The following is a 17,958-nucleotide window of genomic DNA, read 5'->3' as shown; positions in this document are numbered from 1 at the left end:
AACTGTTTTAAAGTCACCATTGGCCTCATGGTGAAATCCCTGAGCGGTTTCCTTCCTCTCCGGCAACTGAGTTAGGAAGAACGCCTGTATCTTTGTTGTGACTGGGTGTGTTGATACGCCATCCAAAGTGTAATTAATAACTTCACCATACTCAAAGGGACATTTCATGTATTATTTATTTATTACCCATCTACCAATAGGTTCACTTCTTCGCAAGGTTTTGAAAAACCTCTGGTCTTTGAGGTTGAATCTGTGTTTGAAGTTCACTGCTCGACAGATGGGACCTTTATAGAAAATTGTATGTGTGGGGTACAGAGATGAGGTTGTCATTTAAAAATAAGCACATTTTTACTCCTGAACTTATTCTTGGCACAACGAAGGGGTTGAATACTTATCGACTCAAGACATTTCAAGATGTTCATTTTTCATTAATTAGTCAATCATTCTAAAAACATAAACCCAGTTTGACATTATGGTGTGTTGTGTGTAGGCCAGTGACCAACAATCCCAATTTAATCCATTTTAAATTCAGGCTGTAACACAACAAAATGTGGAAAAAGTCAAGAGGGTGTGAATACTTTCTCAAAAGCACTGCGGTTCCTAGGTCAGTTCTTCAAGAGGAAGAATGCTCTAAAAGCCTTGACTAGGCACCGAAAGAGGTCACATTTTTTCCTGTTCCTCCAGTTCAATAAGGCATAGTGTGTCAATATTAGGCAAGTGTTCTTAATGGTTGGTATACTCGGTGTATAACAGGTCACAAAAATGACAAGTGTTCAGTTAGCAGGAAATATAAAGAAAATAAGAGGAGCTTTTGTATCTGTTGGGGGAGAGAGTGTCACTACAATGAACCAGGCTTCTTGGAGAGCTTGTGAGCATTTTGGGGGAAAGGCAGCGCTGACACAACTCCATGAAAGCCAGCCAACACCTACTGGCCACAGTCTATCACTCATGTTGTGTGAAACCAGGTCACTCTTTGTCTTTTGCCCCTGAGCACACAGGTCCAGATCATACAACTCAGTCAGTCTTCTGGGGCAAAACAATTGTGACTAACCCCTCTATGGAATGTGACCCTTAACAGTGGTGGCCTGGCTAGAGAACAGGTGACTAGCAACTGGGGGGGGGGGGGGGGGTTCTCCAAATGACTGCCATCTTCTTGTACAGTACAATGACTTGGGTTCCTGTGATTACATAAAAAAAAACACTAATGAGACAGAATGTATAAACATTTTCTTTTTAATTCAGAGCTCATGCAAAACAAGCTGTATAAACGTCCTCCATTATAATGGAGTGTGAAGTGATTCTTGCATATTACATTTAAACAAAGATTATATCAAACAATGGTTTTAATGTATTTTTACAATGATGGGAGATTATGGACAGTATAGTCCATTAGCATGTTGTATGATTTTCTTGGTTTATGCATGAGAGCATTGATTTCTACACACGAGGCAGAGAACAATTTCACAAGCAAATTGTTCAGAAAACTTCTCCATTAGCAACAACTGTTAACACTAGTATATAAAAACATTTTTAAAAGTTGTAAAAAAAAAAGACTTCCAACATTTAAAGACGACAACATAATCTGATGTCATAAACAAATTATTTTACATACAGTACAGTGTGAATATTGATTGACGGCCATTGTTACTTGTATGAAAAAGATATGGTATGAAATATTCCTGAATAAATGTTCTGAGAAAAAGGCTCTGTTCTGAAGAATGTGCTTAATTTACATTTTGGGGGGTAATCCATGCCAAACATTAACATTGAGCTCAGTTCCTGGCATTTCTCTATAGAACACCAGCTGCAGTTCCACAAACCTGCAGACCTGTCTGACTCCACATCAGCCTACAGGAGCCTTTAGTACAACCGCCCAGGGCTAAAGAAAGGCCTCACTGTTCTCTTCAAGTGCCGTGTCTATTCTCTCCAACCATAATATTTTCCTCACCAAATCACCTCCGTGGCGTGGCGTAGGTCAGCAATGGTTTTTCATGGGCAGAGGTAATAACCATGAAGTCTGTGCATATGACATCGAGTCGAAGCATGTTTTAAAAATAAAGCTTCTGCAAACCTTCACAGTGGTGTTGGAGAGCTCCAAGAGCTACAAACCGACAGTTTTGCCTGGCTACAGCACAGTTGGTGTAATTGCAGTTAGTGGCCAGCTAAGACAACCTGAACATGATGACTTTCTACTGTGGCAGAGGAACACTGGTGGGGAGGTCTGCTGGACTTAGGGAGGGGGGGGGGGGGGGGGGAGAAGGAAATCTGAGGTAAACTTGGCAGGATTTTGAAAGCCGCCCACAGGAAAAAGGGTGGTATGGTTTTCCATGCTCACACCTGGTGTCTGGGTTTAGGATTGTGCTGTGTGTGCATTTGTGGCAAAGATTAGCGTAATGATGGCCCTTTATCATGGGCCTGCCAGTAAATGCAAAGTCCTTCAGCTCGGCCTTGTGCAAAATGCAGTAGCAATGCCTGAAGGTGTTTTCGTTATAATGGACATAGTAGAATCAGTTAAAGTGCCTGTGTAACAATCACGATTAAAAATCACCTTTGAAGACAGATAAATCAATGATGACAAACAACTACAGGTATAACAATTGCAAGGGGGGTTAGACATCTGTACACGAGGTGTCTACAAAAGCGTTAATGAGCCTATGCGAGATTCATTTTCACTTCACATCAAAAAAATAATTGGAATGCTCATAGGGAAAACAACAGGTTTTCCCTCACTTCCTTTTAAGCTGTATAAGAATGTCCACTTTGGTCATTGGGAGCATTGTTAATGGGAATGCATAGTTTCCTAGTTGTTCGCTATAACTAGCATATCAGCACCACCATGGCTGAGAGACAATACTGCTGATACATTGAGAATAGTATATATATACAATACCAGTCATAAGTTTTGACACACCTACTCATTCCAGGGTTTCTTTATTTTTTACTATTTTCTACATTGTAGAATAATAGTGAAGACATCAAAACTATGAAATAACACATATGGAATCATGTCGTAACCAAAAAAAGTGTCAAACAAATCTAAATATATTTTATATTTGAGATTCTTCAAAGTAGCCACCCTAACAGCTTTGCACACTTGGCATTCTGTCAACCAGCTTCATGAGGAATGCTTTTCCAACAGTCTTGAAGGAGTTCGCACATATACTGAGCAATTGTTGTCTGCTTTTGGTTCACTCTGCGGTCCAACTCATCTCAAACTATCTAAATTGGGTTGAGTTTGGGTGATTGTGGAGGCCATGTCATCAATTAACAGGTGTACCTTGTTAAAAATTAATTTGTGGAATTTCTTTCCTTTTTAATGCATTATAGCCAATCAGCTGTGTTGTGACAAGGTAGGGGTGGTGTTACAGAAGATAGCCCTTTTTGTTAAAGAACCAAGTCCATATTATGACAAGAACAGCTCAAATAGGCAAAAAGAAATGACTGTCCATCATTACTTTGAGCCATGAAGGTCAGTCAATCTGGAAAATGTCAAGAACTTTGAAAGTTTCTTCAAGAGCAGTCGCAAACACCATCAAGCACTATGATGAAACTGGCTCTCATGAGGACCACCACAGGAAAGGAAGACCCAGAGTTACCTCTGCTGCAGAGGGTAAGTTCATTAGAGTTAATTGCACCTCATATTGGAGCCCAAATAAATGCTTCACAGAGTTCAAGTAACAAGCAATGGACATGATACCAGTTGAAATCTGTCCTTTGGTCTGATGAGTCCAAATTTGAGATTTTTGGTTCCAACCGCCATGTCTTTGTGAGACACAGAGTAGGTGAATGGATGATCTCTGTATGTGTGGTTCCCACTGTGAACCATGGAGGAGGTGTGATGGTGCTTAGCTGGTGACACTGTCTGTGATTTATTTAGAATTCAAGGCACACTTAACCTGCATGGCTACCACAGCACTCTGTAGCAATATGCCATGCCATCTGGTTTGCACTTAGTGGGACTATCATTGACCCAGAGCACACCTCCAGGCTGTGTAAGGGCTATTTGACCAAGAAGGAGAGTGATGGAGTGCTGCATCAGATGACTTGGCCCCCACAATCACCTGACCTCAACCCAATTGAGATGGTTTGGGATGAGTGAAGGAAGTGCTCATCATATGTGGGAACTCCTTCAAGACTGTTGGAAAAGCATTCCAGGTGAAGCTGGTTGAGAGAATGCCAAGAGTGTGCGAAGCTGTCATCAAGGCAAAGGGTGGCTACTTGAAGAGTCTCAAATATAAAATATATTTTGATTTGTTTATCACTTTTTTGGTTACTACATGATTCCATATGTGTTATTTCATAGCTTTGATGTCTTCACTAATATTCTACAATGTAGAAAATAGTCAAAACCAAGAAAAACCCTTAAATGAGTAGCTGTGTCGAAACTTTTGACTGGTACTCTGTGTGTGTGTGTATACAGAACAAAAATAGAAATGCAACATGCAACAATTTCAAAGACTTTGCTGAGTTACAGTTCATATAAGGAAATCAGTCAATAAAAAAAATGATTAGGCCCTAATCTATTTATGTCACATAACTGAGCAGGGGCACAGCCATGAGTGGGCCTAGGAGAGCATAGGCCTGCATAGGCCCACCCACTTGGGAGCCAGGCCAACCTACTGGGGAGCCAGCCAATCATAATTTGTTTTTCTACAAAAGGGCTTTATTACAGAGACATACTCATCCGCACCCCACCTGCCCCCTCGGACGATCCCACAAGTGAAGAAGTCGGATGTGGGGGCCCTGGGCTGGCGTGGTTACACGTGGTCTGTGGTTGTGGCGTACTGCCATAATCTCTAAAACAACTTATGGTAGAGAAATTAACATTAACACAGCTCTGGTGGACATTCCTGCAGTCAGCATGGCAATTGCACACTCCCTCCAAACTTGAGACATCTTTGGCATTGTGTTGTGACAAAACTGCACATTTTAGAGTGGACTTTTATTGTCCCAAGCACAAGGTGCACCTGTGTAATGATCATACTGTTAAATCAGCTTCTTGATATGCCACAACTGTCAGGTGGATGGATTATCTTAGCAAAAGAGAAAGGCTCACTAACAGGGATGAAAACAAATGTGTACATTTTTGTGCATATGGAAAATGTCTGGGATATTTTTTTCAGGTCATGAAACATGGGACCAACACTTTACATGTTGCGTTTATATTTTTGTTCAGTCTATTTATCTATCTATCTATCAGTATCTGCACTCCTTGAATAAATAATTTGCATAACCCTTATAACCATGTATTAAAGAGGCTCATCCCAGGCTCATTAAGCAAAATAAGTAAGAACCTGTTTCTCACTGGTAAAACTGGTCATTTAAATCATTGTCAATTACTAAAGCGTAAGTAACTGAGACGTTTGAAATGCTAACGTGAATGGCTATAGTAACAATGAACTACTGAGAAACAAAAGTGGAAATGAAAATCCCGCGAGGCTGATGCAGAGCTGTAATGAGATGCAAACACCACTAGAACCACAGAACATACTTAAGTAGTATGTGGCTGTAACCGTAGTAACTGCAAGCAATACCTGCATTTTTCCTCCCTCATTTTCTGTAGCTCTAGCTGCAGCCCCTTGAATAACAAGACAGCTAGATTGAAATATTGGAAGTAGGGAGAAGTGATGTTTATTTTTTGACACCTCTCTATAAGGCCTCATTCAAGCTGAGCTTTTTGTCTGTGAGGGGTTGCTTCTCTGTGTCTGAGGCTGCACTACTCTTCCCCCTTCCGCAAAACAGCTAATGCTATATCACAATGGCAAAGGACAGCACATGCTAGGGTTACGCGCTGTGGGGGCTAGACGCAAGCATGTTTAGGTTGATAGCTAGCGGGCAGGAGGAGGAGTGGACAATAGTGTGCACTGCAGGCTGCAGGTAGAGCTATTAGCAGGGACAGCGTCTCTTTAATGGGCTACACGGTGGTGGGAAGCGAGGAGGGAGAGTCCGGGAGGGCCTGGGCCTTCTGCTCTGGCGAGCAGCAGAGGAAGAGGCGCCGCCCGAGGCTCTTGAAGGCAAACCTGAAGTACATGATGTGGCCCATGGCCACGAAGGAGACGGAGAGAATGACGAGAAGGCCAAAGGCCTCAGGGTTGGGCGCCAGAATCACCATGATAAAGTGCAACAGGTCCAGGAGGTAGTTCATGGAGTTCTGGACACCATTAATCACCCCCCTCTCCGACTCGATCACATTCTCTTGGATGAGCTGGGTCACGGTTAAGTCAAAGGACCATAGACCTGCAGAGGGGAAAACAGCAGCACAGCAGTCATTTAGAATGGCATTTTTACGACCACATAAAAATGATATAGGAACAGGAAATCACCGCTACGACTGTAATTATCAGCTGATATTGGAATCAAAGGTTGACAATATTGCTCTGTGGAGACATTAACACCGGATCTGGAGCCGACTTCCCTCCAAGTGGTGCCTGCCTTTTATACAACAAAGTTCATACGCCAACTGTTAACACATGACATAGCAGCACTCATCAAGCACTTTTCCCAGTGTGGACTTTTGAGTTACTCACCAATTCTAGCAGCAATAACCCCTGCAAACAGCAGGCTGACTGACAGGTAGGACTGCAGAGGCGGCAGTTCTTCAGCGGGCAGTGCAGTCGAACCGTTGACCAGCAGACCATCGATGTTCAGCATGTTAGCCGGATGGTCGGCCTCTGGTAAGTTGCCGCTGTCTCCGATCAGGTGGCTGTAGATGTCCTGGAAGGGCGAAATGCTGAGGTCGAAGGGGCTGCCCGGTGCGAAGACGGACGCCACGCACAGAACTAGGCAGGAGAGTTGCACCACACCCGAGATGAAGCCTGTGCGGATTAGGCCACACTTCTTGCGAACCCAGGTGAAGGCCACCGTGCCACAGATGCCTGACACGGCTGAGGCACCCATCAGCAGGCTAAGCACAGAGCCGTTGAGGCCCTGGGTGTAGGCGTAGCCCGTGGTGATGCAGTCAAATCCCAGCACCGTCATGTAGAGGAAGGACAGCGACATGCCTGCGAAGAAGATGGACTGGTTGTAGTAGGCCACCCAGCCGTCGCGGATGGTGCGCAGGGGCTCTGTTATCTGGTAGCAGCAGCTCGTCTTCTTGGGAGAGTCGGCCTTGACGACAGCCATCTCGTTCATGAGCTGGGAGCCCTCTACTGTGCCCTTGCCGTTTTCTAGCTCTACAGACCACAGGAGGAAGAACAGACATACATGAGTGACTGTTTTGGGGCCACAAGACCGTACACAGATAGATCTCATAATTTAGTATTTCTCTAAGGGAGGGCCAGCCCAACTAACCACCTCAACAACAGATGCATATTTGACAAAAATGGTCTTACAACACTTATGTTCATTGACATTAAGACATGTCTGTTAGTGATGTTCATTGAGGGCCAGAACATACCTTTCGGGAAGTTAAGTTGTTTCAGTTCCTGGTCATCCTCTTTTTTGCCAGCCTTCAAGGCCAGTGCCGGGGTTTTCTGGTAGACCTTCCATAGCAGACCGTACTCAAGGCACATAGAGCACAGGTTCCAGCCCGCAATAAAGCCGCAACCAATGAAGTTTGAGCCAAAAGACATGATCTGACCCACCAGCATGGGCGCTAGGATGTTGGTCAGCTGGTCGATGATCCGCACTGTGGCGTTCATGTCTATTAAAGAAGAGCATAATTACATTATTGTCCACAGGAAACATAAATTAATATTTTACTTTACCCTGTCTAAGCTTGGGTGGTATACCGTATACCAGGGTATTTTTAAATATAGACGGTATGATTTTCAATACTGTAAAAAGTAATCATAACATTTTTGGGGGTTTGGGGCATCCCAAAGGTATGGTGCAGGAACAGTATCTGGATACCGCCCAACCCTAACCCTGTCTTAAGTTACACGTTCCCCTGAATTACAATATTTGCTGACAGGAGAAGTTCAAGGAGTCAAACATGGCTTCTAATTTGTATCGGCTTTCCTTACAACCTTATCTGAAAGGACTTGATTGGCAGATTTAAGTAGAGAAGCTGCTTTAAGTGACTGTGACATGATAGGACACAGTCTTATTTGATGGTTTTTCCACTAATTCATGTCAGGGATTTTTATAGGTTTCCTGAAGGTTATACACTTCAGGTTAATTGACTTCATTGGTGCAGACAAGCAACATGTAGCACACAGCTCTGGTCATTCATGAACTGTTAGTCTTTATGGCGTGTATGGCCACATTCCTTTGAGATTATCTGTGCGGAAGTGTTGCATTTTTACTGTAAAAAAAATCTGATTCATAGCTTTAGTGAACCAAGGTGAAATGGACAGTTCTAAAAGAAAAATGAGTGATTTAGCTGTGATTGGATTCAAAGGTCACGCCACTGCAAGACGATAAAGGTCCGTTCACATGAGCTCTATTGATTTGGGCCAGTTTCCCATGGAGACTCACCTGCCAGCTTGCTGCTGTCCTGTCCAGCCACAACCACCACCCAGTCTCTCTGGATGGTAATTGCCATGGCAGTACTGGCCAAATTAGCAATGTTGGCTATGGAGATGACCAGGATATAGCAGCATGTCTGAAAACCAAGAAAACTATACATTTTTGTTTGCTTTGCTAAAAACAAAACATAAAAACATTTTTAACGTGTACAAATTTACTTTATACAATGAAAATGTTGGCCTCGACATATCATTTAATCTAGAAACCGCATACAACCATAATCCAGCGTGAGACTGAAATAAACAGGCCTGCTGTTTTTTTTTTTTTTTTTTTTTGTGTACATTATAATTGCAGCTGTTCTGACCAGGGGAATAGAGATGGACTGGCTCAACTGGCCAGGCAGCATTTCTCTCCCTCACATGACGGCCCTAGAATAACCTGCTGACTACACAGTCGTGAACAAGACACTCAATCTCCTGTTTCACCACCACCTCCAGAAAACTCACAGCCCCCACTCCCCCTTAAAATCCAAAGGCCCCTTCACAAATGCACGATTTGTCCCACAATACACTGACTACACCACGTGATAGACACTTTGTTCATGATCCTGATAGTGTAGCAGCCAGCAGATTGTAACATTCGCTATTGCAACAGTCTTCTTCTATCGACCATAAAAACAAGGCACAGTTTTTCTTCTGTGGGACAAAGTCTTGCTGTAGAATGTAAATGAAATCCGCTCATTTGGGTCTACATATTTCACCAAAAGAAAGAGCCTCTACAAGAAGCCAAACATGTTTCCCGGCAAATCCTTCCGTAATCTTAATAATCAAAAGATTTTTCCTTGATTTGATTTAGCAACTCGTGCAGGACACTAGCCTGCCTGTGTGGGTGGGTGGGTGGGGGGGGGGGGGGGGGGGGGGGGGGGGGGGACTATGGATCGGTCTCTATAGTTATCAACGGATATTCCTAACTTTGAACAAGCATATCTCCTGTCCCGTTTGAGCTACAGTCATGACATTCTGTGCATATATGCATCTCCTAATGAGCAACACATTTCCCATAAGGACCTATAAGCTGAGCCCATTACATTTCCCGCAAATGGAGTATTTTTGTCCCCCACCAAACTTTGAACAACTTCTGAAAAGTCTGCGTGCGTATTATTTTTTAAAATTGAGATTTACAAATTTGGCGCATGACATACGTACGGATGTTTCCCGTTATAAATCAGACAGGTCGTAAAACGGTGTGCGAATGAATGCTACAGCCCACACTTCTATGCAAAAGACAAATTGTTGTTACATTTTTTATTTATCAATAGATTAGTGGGTTTCTTTGCTCTGCCTTGGTGTAGGCTCTGAGATTAAACAGTACAATGATGTCGCGCTCCTAATGCTCACCAACACTGTAGCCTACCTAAACTGTCAAATATTTTATATAAGCTACTGGTCTATTTACTCTGTTGGCAGAAAGTACCATTTTTTTTTTTTAAATAAAAGGACTGTCAGTTTCTATAGAAGAAAACAATTTGTACATACATGCATCTCCTCATGAGAAACAAGTCTCCCATAAGGTTCTTTAAGCTCTGCCCATTTACAAAAAGGTGAACATTTTTAAAGGGTGTGTAGACTATATATATAGGCACTGTAATTCCATACAGATACAGTTGACAATTAAAATAAAACTATTTTGGTATTTATTTCATTAGTCCATTGTTGATAGAGTCCCAAAATGCTTTGCATGTCAGCAATCAAGTTTTCAAGAGATATAACTTATACAGAAATACAGCCAGTCTGATGTTGACCATGTTTTTTTCCCCTCTTTCGCATTAATCCACGTAACGTAAATTTGAATAATATGACTAATTGGCCCAAGGAGGGGGCGCTGCATTATTCATGGGGGACGACATGTTTACTGTTACCTTGTTCAATGTGTAGGCTAGGCTACTGTCCAGAAACTAAAATGATATGTAAAGGTTGTTGAAATGACACACTGGATTTCACATCATAGTAGACTTAGGATAAAACGTTATACTTGTCAAACGGGTAAATGCTTTCGCTGCAAATGACCACTTAATGATCATGACCGTATGAAAAGTCTAGGAAATGCCATCTTACCAAAATCCATCCATTGTATAACTCTGCAATCTGTTCTTTGAACTGGAAAACCACCATCAAGAGGATCCCACATAGTATGACAGAAAAATTCTGGACAACCAGCGAAGTCTGGGCCACTATAAATGAGAGGATAAGCATTAGAGACATAGGGTTTGGTGGTCACAAACAGTTTATTTATGTCTGAGTAAATCACTCAATTGGAGATTTCCCTCAAGACACAATGAGTTCTTCGAATGGTCTCGAATAGAGAATGATGCCAATTGCCATCTAAATGAACACATTCCCCCAAAATTCGAATCCCAAACATTGAAAATGAATGATCAAGTAATGTTTTGACTATGTATATTGTTCATTCCTGTTCAATGTATTCAGTTCTGTTCAGAAACACTAACTTTAGACTTGGTCTAATTATGGTTGCATACCTTTGAGTCTTGGGTTTTTGTCCACCCAGTCACCGATAATGGCTCCAAGGAGCAGCACTGACCCTGCCACCACCAGTCCGTACACAGCCGTGAGCAGGAGGCTGTTGCCATACAGCCCCACCAGAAATACGGCTACAGCGAAGTTCCACATACGATCGCCCTACAAAGACATGCATGTTAACTTTTGTTGTTTCAGCCAGCTGTTAAAATGCACTGCACACTAGGCTATAGCCGATGAATGATGCTTGCAGAAACATGATCCTTGTCTACTACTAAGCAGGGCCGACCCCAGAATGAATCAGTTGGATGGACATTTGATTTCAGTAGGGGGCGCATTTAAAACATTTATTTGTATTTTTATAGTAAATACATGTAATTTAATTGTAAAACGATATTACATTTTAAATGTGGCAAGAACACTTTTTTTTAAATGACTTCATAATTTCACAATCAGAGTTTGTATTGACAGGTGTAGCCTATTGAATATCATTGTAGAATAGGCCTATGCATAAAATGAATCCTCCAATTGCAACGTCTGCCTATGCCCACACATATTATCTCAAGAAAATGTTTATATTTTTAATACCCTCAAACACCAAGTTAGGCATAGCCTACCTAACTTTAAAATAGGCCGTCATCAGTCATCACTGTCAATTGCGAAGGGTAATTCTTCACGTTTTACCGGTGAAATGTCCAAACTGCATGCCAATCACTTGATCTCAATCAGTTTCATGGGAATATGCATTTAGATCTTCTTGAATGACTGTTTTGTGAGCGAATGAAAGCAGATGGTGTTAACAAAATGTTAGCCTCTCTTGTAGGCCTTCCTCTGTATCTGCTAAAGCCACTTTCTGTCACTCTAAATGTCAAGATTCTACCGCTAACCCTAGGAAACTCTTTTCCAACTTCTCCTCCCTCCTTAATCCTCCACCCCTCCCCCTCATTCCTTCCTCTCTGCGGACAACTTTATCAACCACTTTGAAAAGTAGGTTGACGACATCCAGTCCTCATTCACTCAGCCTATTGTTTCCACTGGTCCTACTGGCACAGAACTATCGCACGCCTTGACCGCTTAAAAAACGACAGACTGGTATCCCTTCTTTCTTTTCTTTCCAAAACACTTGAGTGTGCTGTCTCTGATCAACTCTCTCGCTATCTCTCTCTCTCAGAACAATCTTCTTGACCCTAACCAGTTAGGCTTCGAGGCGGGTCACTCAGCCGAGACTGCTCTTCTCTGTGTCGCAGAGGCTCTCCGCACTGCCAAAGCTGACTCTCACTCCTCTGTTCTCATCCTCCTAGATCTAGCCGCTGCCTTCGACACTGTGAACCATTAGTTCCTCCTCTCCACTCTCTCAGGGCTGGGCGTCCCAGGCTCTGCACACTCTTGGATTGCATCCTACTTGGCAGGCCAGTCCTACCAGGTGACGTGTAGAGGATCTGTTTCTGTACTAGGCTTGGGCAGTATGCTGTACACTGGAGTATTTGTAAATAGCCACGGGATGGTTTTTCAATACCTGCAGATCGCATTCTTCATTTCACCTGTCACATTATTTTACATTATGAAGCTTACTGTAGTTCCCCAGAACAGTTGAGCCAGTCACGTGTTTGCACAGCGGGAGAAAGAAGGCAGCAGGTGAGTCCAGCGGTGTATTGACAGGGGTTGCGTTTTATAAGGAAAGTCAACAGTGTTATTTATCCTTCAATGGAGTGACGTGCAAGGACGTGCAACTATAGATTTCCTTTCACCGAAAATACATTGGTGCAACGCATTCGTCAGAAAATAGCTTCATTTTCTGAAGTGCAACGCTATTTGGATGGCAGCCACAGGTAAATTAGTTTACAAAGAATAAGCAAGGTTTTTTTTGCAAAAAAAAATTAATGGCCATCATATTTCTAATGTTCATCATAGAAAGAATGTAGCCAGCTACATTTCCTAATGTTTTGCAGAAGGTTAATCTTGCATTTTATTGGAGAAAAGTTGTCTGGCTACAATGCTTGTTTGTTAATTCTCATCCAAGTGGAGAAGTGCAACTGAAGCACAAAATGAGTCGGATGCCAAAATTACAATAGGAAGCATTTTACATCTACATTTACAAAACGCAGCAAGCTATTTCTTATGTGTTTTATCTTTTTTCCTCCTTGAAAAACGTAGAATTCTTCGTTAACCCGATTTGTAAATTTAACTTCCTAGTTAATCTAAGTAAGTATCTGAATTAATAAATTGACAGGGCATCATGTTGTGTTATCTTTCTGCCGTGTTTAAAAAGTCAAAGCCCTTTGGATTAGTTATTTGTACAGCTGCCACTCTCTTGATTTCCTTGGGTTTTTTCTCTGTTCTCGGCCTGTCTTCTCCTCCTCCCTGTTCTCCAAGCAGAGCAGGCAGGCCATTGCCCTAGTGACTCCAGCTCCACACAGACACAGCGTGTAGCCTACACATGCTGCTCCCGAGCCAGGCCTGTTCTTCCTTCAGACAAGCATGTGTCAATACTTTGATCATTTACACAATGTCTATCATTCGCATTTGCTTGGAAATGTCCAAACTCACCAAAAATGACATTTGGCTGTATAAATGTATAACTTTATGAGCTGGATTGCCTGTCTCTGCAATTTGTTAATTTTTGTTTGCGCTTGTTAGCATATTTCGCTAGCAGCCTCCATGGAAATGTGTCTTACTTGTGCTAATTTTGTAAGCATTTTGGCAATAGATGCCCAATGGGCTTTTTTTGGCGCCCCATTGTCTACTAAGCCGGTAATAACCTATATCCCGGTATGAGAGAAGGAAGGTATGACAATATGAAAATCTAGATACCGCCCAACCCTAGTCTGCATCACGTGGTCTCACTACTGGTGTCCCCCTGGGCACGGTTCTAGGCCCTCTCCTCTTCCCCTATACACCAAGTCACTCGGCTCCATCATATCCTCACATTGTCTCTGCTATCATTGCTATGCGGATGGCATTCAATTACTTTTCTCCTTCGCCCCCTTCCGACACCCAGGTAGCGACACGCATCTCTGCGTGCCTGGCAGATATCTCAGCTTGGATGTCGGCCCACCACCTCCAGCTCAACCTCGACAAGGGAAAGGCCTGCCCGCTCCAAGAACAATCCATCAACTCGACAGTGTCCCCTCCCAGAGCGCAAAGAACCTTGGCGTGACCCTGGACAACACCCTGTCATTCTCTGCAAACATCAAAGCAGTGACTCACTCCTGCAGGTCCATGCTCTACAACATCAGTAGAGTACAACCCTACCTCACACAGAAAGAGGCACAGATCCTAATCCAGACACTTGTCATCTCCCGTCTGGACTAGTGCACCTCGCCTGTGGCTGGGCTCCCTCTGCTTGTGCCATCAAACACCTGCAATTTATCAGAACGCTGCAGCCCGCCTGGTGTTCAACCTTCCCAAGTTCTCCCATGTCACCCCGCTCCTCCGCACACTCCAATGGCTTCCAGTCGAAGCTCGCATCCACTACAAGACCATGGTACTTGTCTACCGAGCAGCAAGAGCAACTGCTATGCTCAAACCCTACACCCCAACCTGAGTACTCAGTTCTGCCACTTCAGGTCTCTTGGCCCTCTCATCCCTACAGGAGGGAAGCTCCTGCTCAGCCCAGTCAAAGCTCTTCTCTGTCCTGGCACCCCAATGGTGGAACCAGCTTCCCCCTAAAGCTAGGCCCATCTTCTGAACCCATCTGAAACCCTACCTCTTCAATGAGTACATTAAATAATCCCACAGCACCCCCACCTCGCACCTCCCACCCCCTTTTGTGAACTATCACGTGCACTTGACTCTTTTCCCCCCTACTAGCACTGAATTTGTTGATAGCTACTTTATTGAGGAAAAATGTACTTCCTTTGACTGAGATATATGGTAGTCCCACGTAGCTATCTTAAGATAAATGCACTCTAAGAACTCTAAGTCGTTCTGGATAAGAGGGTCTGCTAAATGACTAAAATGTCAAATGTAGGATTATTTTGTTTCTATCAAAGCATATATTTAATGCCTAGTGAGGCGCGCTGATGAGTTTTGGTCGAATGAGGGGGAAAAAATGTACTATTCAGCTTCGGATAAGAAATGACAAGGGATGTGTCTTTGGTTGTAACATATTGGCCTACTAGGTTACAGTATATGCTATTATATTTAGTTCTGTTATGTAAAATACTAATTCATCATGTGATCTTGCGAGACATTGACTCAGCTTTGATCTAGCTTTACTAAGCACACACCAATGTGAGAAGTAAAAGTCTTCCATTTGTAATAATAATAATAATAATAATAATATGTGATGAGTTGGACTACTACTTATTTTAAGCAATTTGAGTGTGTGTCAAATCATGGTGCTGAAAGGACAGCACCATAACCAAGTGGTCCCATATCCTTTTGGGTCCCACTGCGCAAGAGTGGGTCCGTGGAGTTTTATGAACATCAAGGCAGGCGCTGTGAATTTGGATCCTAGATTTCGTCGGTGGATCAGTAGGTCTGCATATGCATTAGAGGTGGTACGTTTCTGTAAACTCTGCACACAGACAGCAGGGCGAGTTCAAGTGCGTCATACACGAGCCCAAACTGTTTTGAGGACAGACGGTTTAGCAACCCCTGGTAGTTTTTTTTTGTCTGTGGCTGTTTTTGTTACAGCTCGAAGTGGTCAAGTTTTCGTGGAATTATTTTGGTAATTATACTGAACAGAACATGTAAAGTGTTGGTCCCATGTTTCATGAGCTGAAATAAAAGATCCCATAATTTTCCATACACAAAAAAAAATGTATTTCTCTCAAATGTTGAGCACAAATTTGTTTACATCCCTGTTAGTGAACATTTCTCATTTGCCAAGATAATCCATCCACCTGACAGGTGTGGCATATCAAGAAACTGATTAAACAGCATGATCATTACACTGGTGCACCTTAAAAGGACACTAAAATGTGCAGTTTTGTTACACAACACAATGCCACAGATGTCCCAAGTTGAGGGAGCGTGCAATTGGCATGCTGACTACAGGAATGTCCACCAGAGCTACTGCCAGAGAAATTTACGTTAATTTCTCTACCATATGCCGCCTCCAACATCGTTTTAGAGAATTTAGTAGTACGTCCAACCGGCCTCGACCACAAACCACATGTAACCACGTCAGCTTAGGACCTCCACATCTGGCTTCTTCACCTGCGGGATCGCTTGAGATCAACCACCTAGACACCCGATGAAACTGAGGAGTATTTCTGTCTGTAATAAAGCCCTTTTGTGGGGGAAAAACACATTCTGAATGTCTGGGCCTGGCTCCCGAGTCATATGAAATCCATAGAATAGGGCCTAATGAATTTATTTCAATTGCCTGATTTCATTATATGAACTATAACTCAGTAACATAATTTTAATTGTTGCGTTTATATTTTTGTTCAGTGTAAATGTAATTTATTTAGAATGTATCTGAATTAATTCTCCAGAAATATTTTTTACCAGCTCCGTGTATTCTTTTTTTAAATAAAAATTGAGGGAACACCGGCTGCCATGCTCCCTGCGCAAAGGCAGCATTACATCCCTGTTCAATTCGTAAGTGGCTGAAACTGTCACCGAAGAAAGCATCCGAGCGAGTGAAACAGCTCCCCTCTGTGTAACCTATGTGTAGCCAATGTATCTGATGCTGTCTGGACAAAAATAAGTATGACATGCTGTTCTCAGAGCATTTCGTATGATTTTGTACGTAAATCCAAGACACTCCATTTAGTAAGATATGTTACGTTTCGTATGGGATGTATTTACATGTACTATGTTGTGTCTAGTCTATCAGACCAGGCTGGGGTTACACATACTGAGACAGATGAGCCCTGTTTCGCTCGCTCAGATGCGTCTTTGTGTCGGCGCGCATCTTCTCAAATAAATTATGAATATTTCATTTTTTATCTAGATGGACAAGGAGGTACGGTAGGGCCCCCTAAGCTCATGCCGACCTTGCTACTGAGCATAAAGTGATCATACCCTTTATAAATTAATAACGGTCTACTGCCAAGGACTGTTACACAAAATAAACATTACCTAAACAAACGCATGCACCTTATTTACAAATACCATAACAGAATAACTATTGTATACATTGAATATTACACACTATATCGAACCATCCATGGGTCCACCGATCAACCATTTTTTTATCAACAATTTTTGGCAAACCAGACTAAGCGCGCGCAAGATGCGCTCCACTGGATGGGAAATAGCCTATAGCGCCTTCAATTGTGTACCTATTCTTAAACATAAATAGGCTAAAACATTTTGTCAAATGGCCCTCCACCATGAGCAATAAGGTGATGGCCTACCTACTCCTTATTTTACTTTAAATGGTTTCTCTTGGCTTCGTTTCACTTACCCATGTCGAGAGGCCATGTCCCAGGTAAATAAGGAACTTTGGTGATGTGAAGAACTCTTGGACCGATTCTGCAAGGAAAAGGATGTTTACGATTCGTTGTTATTGATATCATATCATATATCATATACCTGTGTGGTCAATAGATCGGCAGCCATAATTTATTGATCAAATATGCAATTTAAATGAGTCCTTGTAAAATAACTGAAAACGTAAAATTGACCTACCACAGCAACGTTTCTTAGATCCAGCGTTATCCATTGTAATACTTTCCGGAAATAACTAACGTTTGCCCAATATTTATTTATCTTCGTAAAGCAAGGCTATCGATGGGAGACACTGTGCATTAAAATGTCGGTAAACGCACGCCAAAGCTCCCCTTTCTCCTTTCCAAACTTAGCTATCACTGTAGCTGAAGTTGGAAACAAATATCTTAGCCGAAAATCCTTTTTTAGTTCAAATGCAAAACAATAAAATCTCCCGAACAGCTCCAGCAACCTTCTCTCGTCTTTTCTGCACTGCCAACAGCGTTTATGTCACTGGTCAATATACAGTAGCCCGAAGGAATACGTCACAGTCACATGACTCGAGCCTCACAGCCTATACAGATGCATTCAAAACAAACAAAACAAAGTTCTTGTGGCGAACTATTATTTA

At 42.5% G+C, this 17,958-nt stretch overlaps 1 protein-coding gene across 1 annotated transcript; it reads right to left on the bottom strand.

Moving 5' to 3' along the window:
* Positions 1–1,217: 1,217 nt before the first annotated feature.
* On the bottom strand, positions 1,218–17,851 carry LOC139396735 (solute carrier family 40 member 1-like). Its single transcript, XM_071143694.1, has 8 exons — positions 17,529–17,851; positions 17,305–17,372; positions 10,946–11,105; positions 10,524–10,639; positions 8,419–8,545; positions 7,397–7,642; positions 6,528–7,172; positions 1,218–6,237 (listed from the first exon to the last, which is right to left on the bottom strand). The coding sequence occupies exons 1-8, from the start codon at positions 17,560–17,562 to the stop codon at positions 5,915–5,917; spliced, it is 1,719 nt and encodes a 572-aa protein (XP_070999795.1). The 5' UTR covers positions 17,563–17,851; the 3' UTR covers positions 1,218–5,914.
* Positions 17,852–17,958: the final 107 nt, after the last annotated feature.

This window comes from Oncorhynchus clarkii, chromosome 3 (assembly GCF_045791955.1).
Source record: "Oncorhynchus clarkii lewisi isolate Uvic-CL-2024 chromosome 3, UVic_Ocla_1.0, whole genome shotgun sequence".
NCBI classification, from domain to species: Eukaryota; Metazoa; Chordata; class Actinopteri; order Salmoniformes; family Salmonidae; genus Oncorhynchus; species Oncorhynchus clarkii.
Note: the sequence above shows the minus strand (reverse complement) of the source record. Positions and strands in the feature narration are given on the sequence as shown.

What these genes read in the sequence shown, in the direction of transcription:
- LOC139396735 (XM_071143694.1), bottom strand. Translation starts at nt 17,562, where the DNA reads ATGGATAACGCTGGATCTAAGAAACGTTGCTGTG. An exon ending in GGACAGCAGCAAGCTGGCAG is followed by an intron (nt 7,643 to 8,418) that starts GTGAGTCTCCAT and finishes CTTCTTTAATAG; the next exon opens with ACATGAACGCCACAGTGCGG. An exon ending in ACAACTTAACTTCCCGAAAG is followed by an intron (nt 7,173 to 7,396) that starts GTATGTTCTGGC and finishes TGTGGTCTGTAG; the next exon opens with AGCTAGAAAACGGCAAGGGC.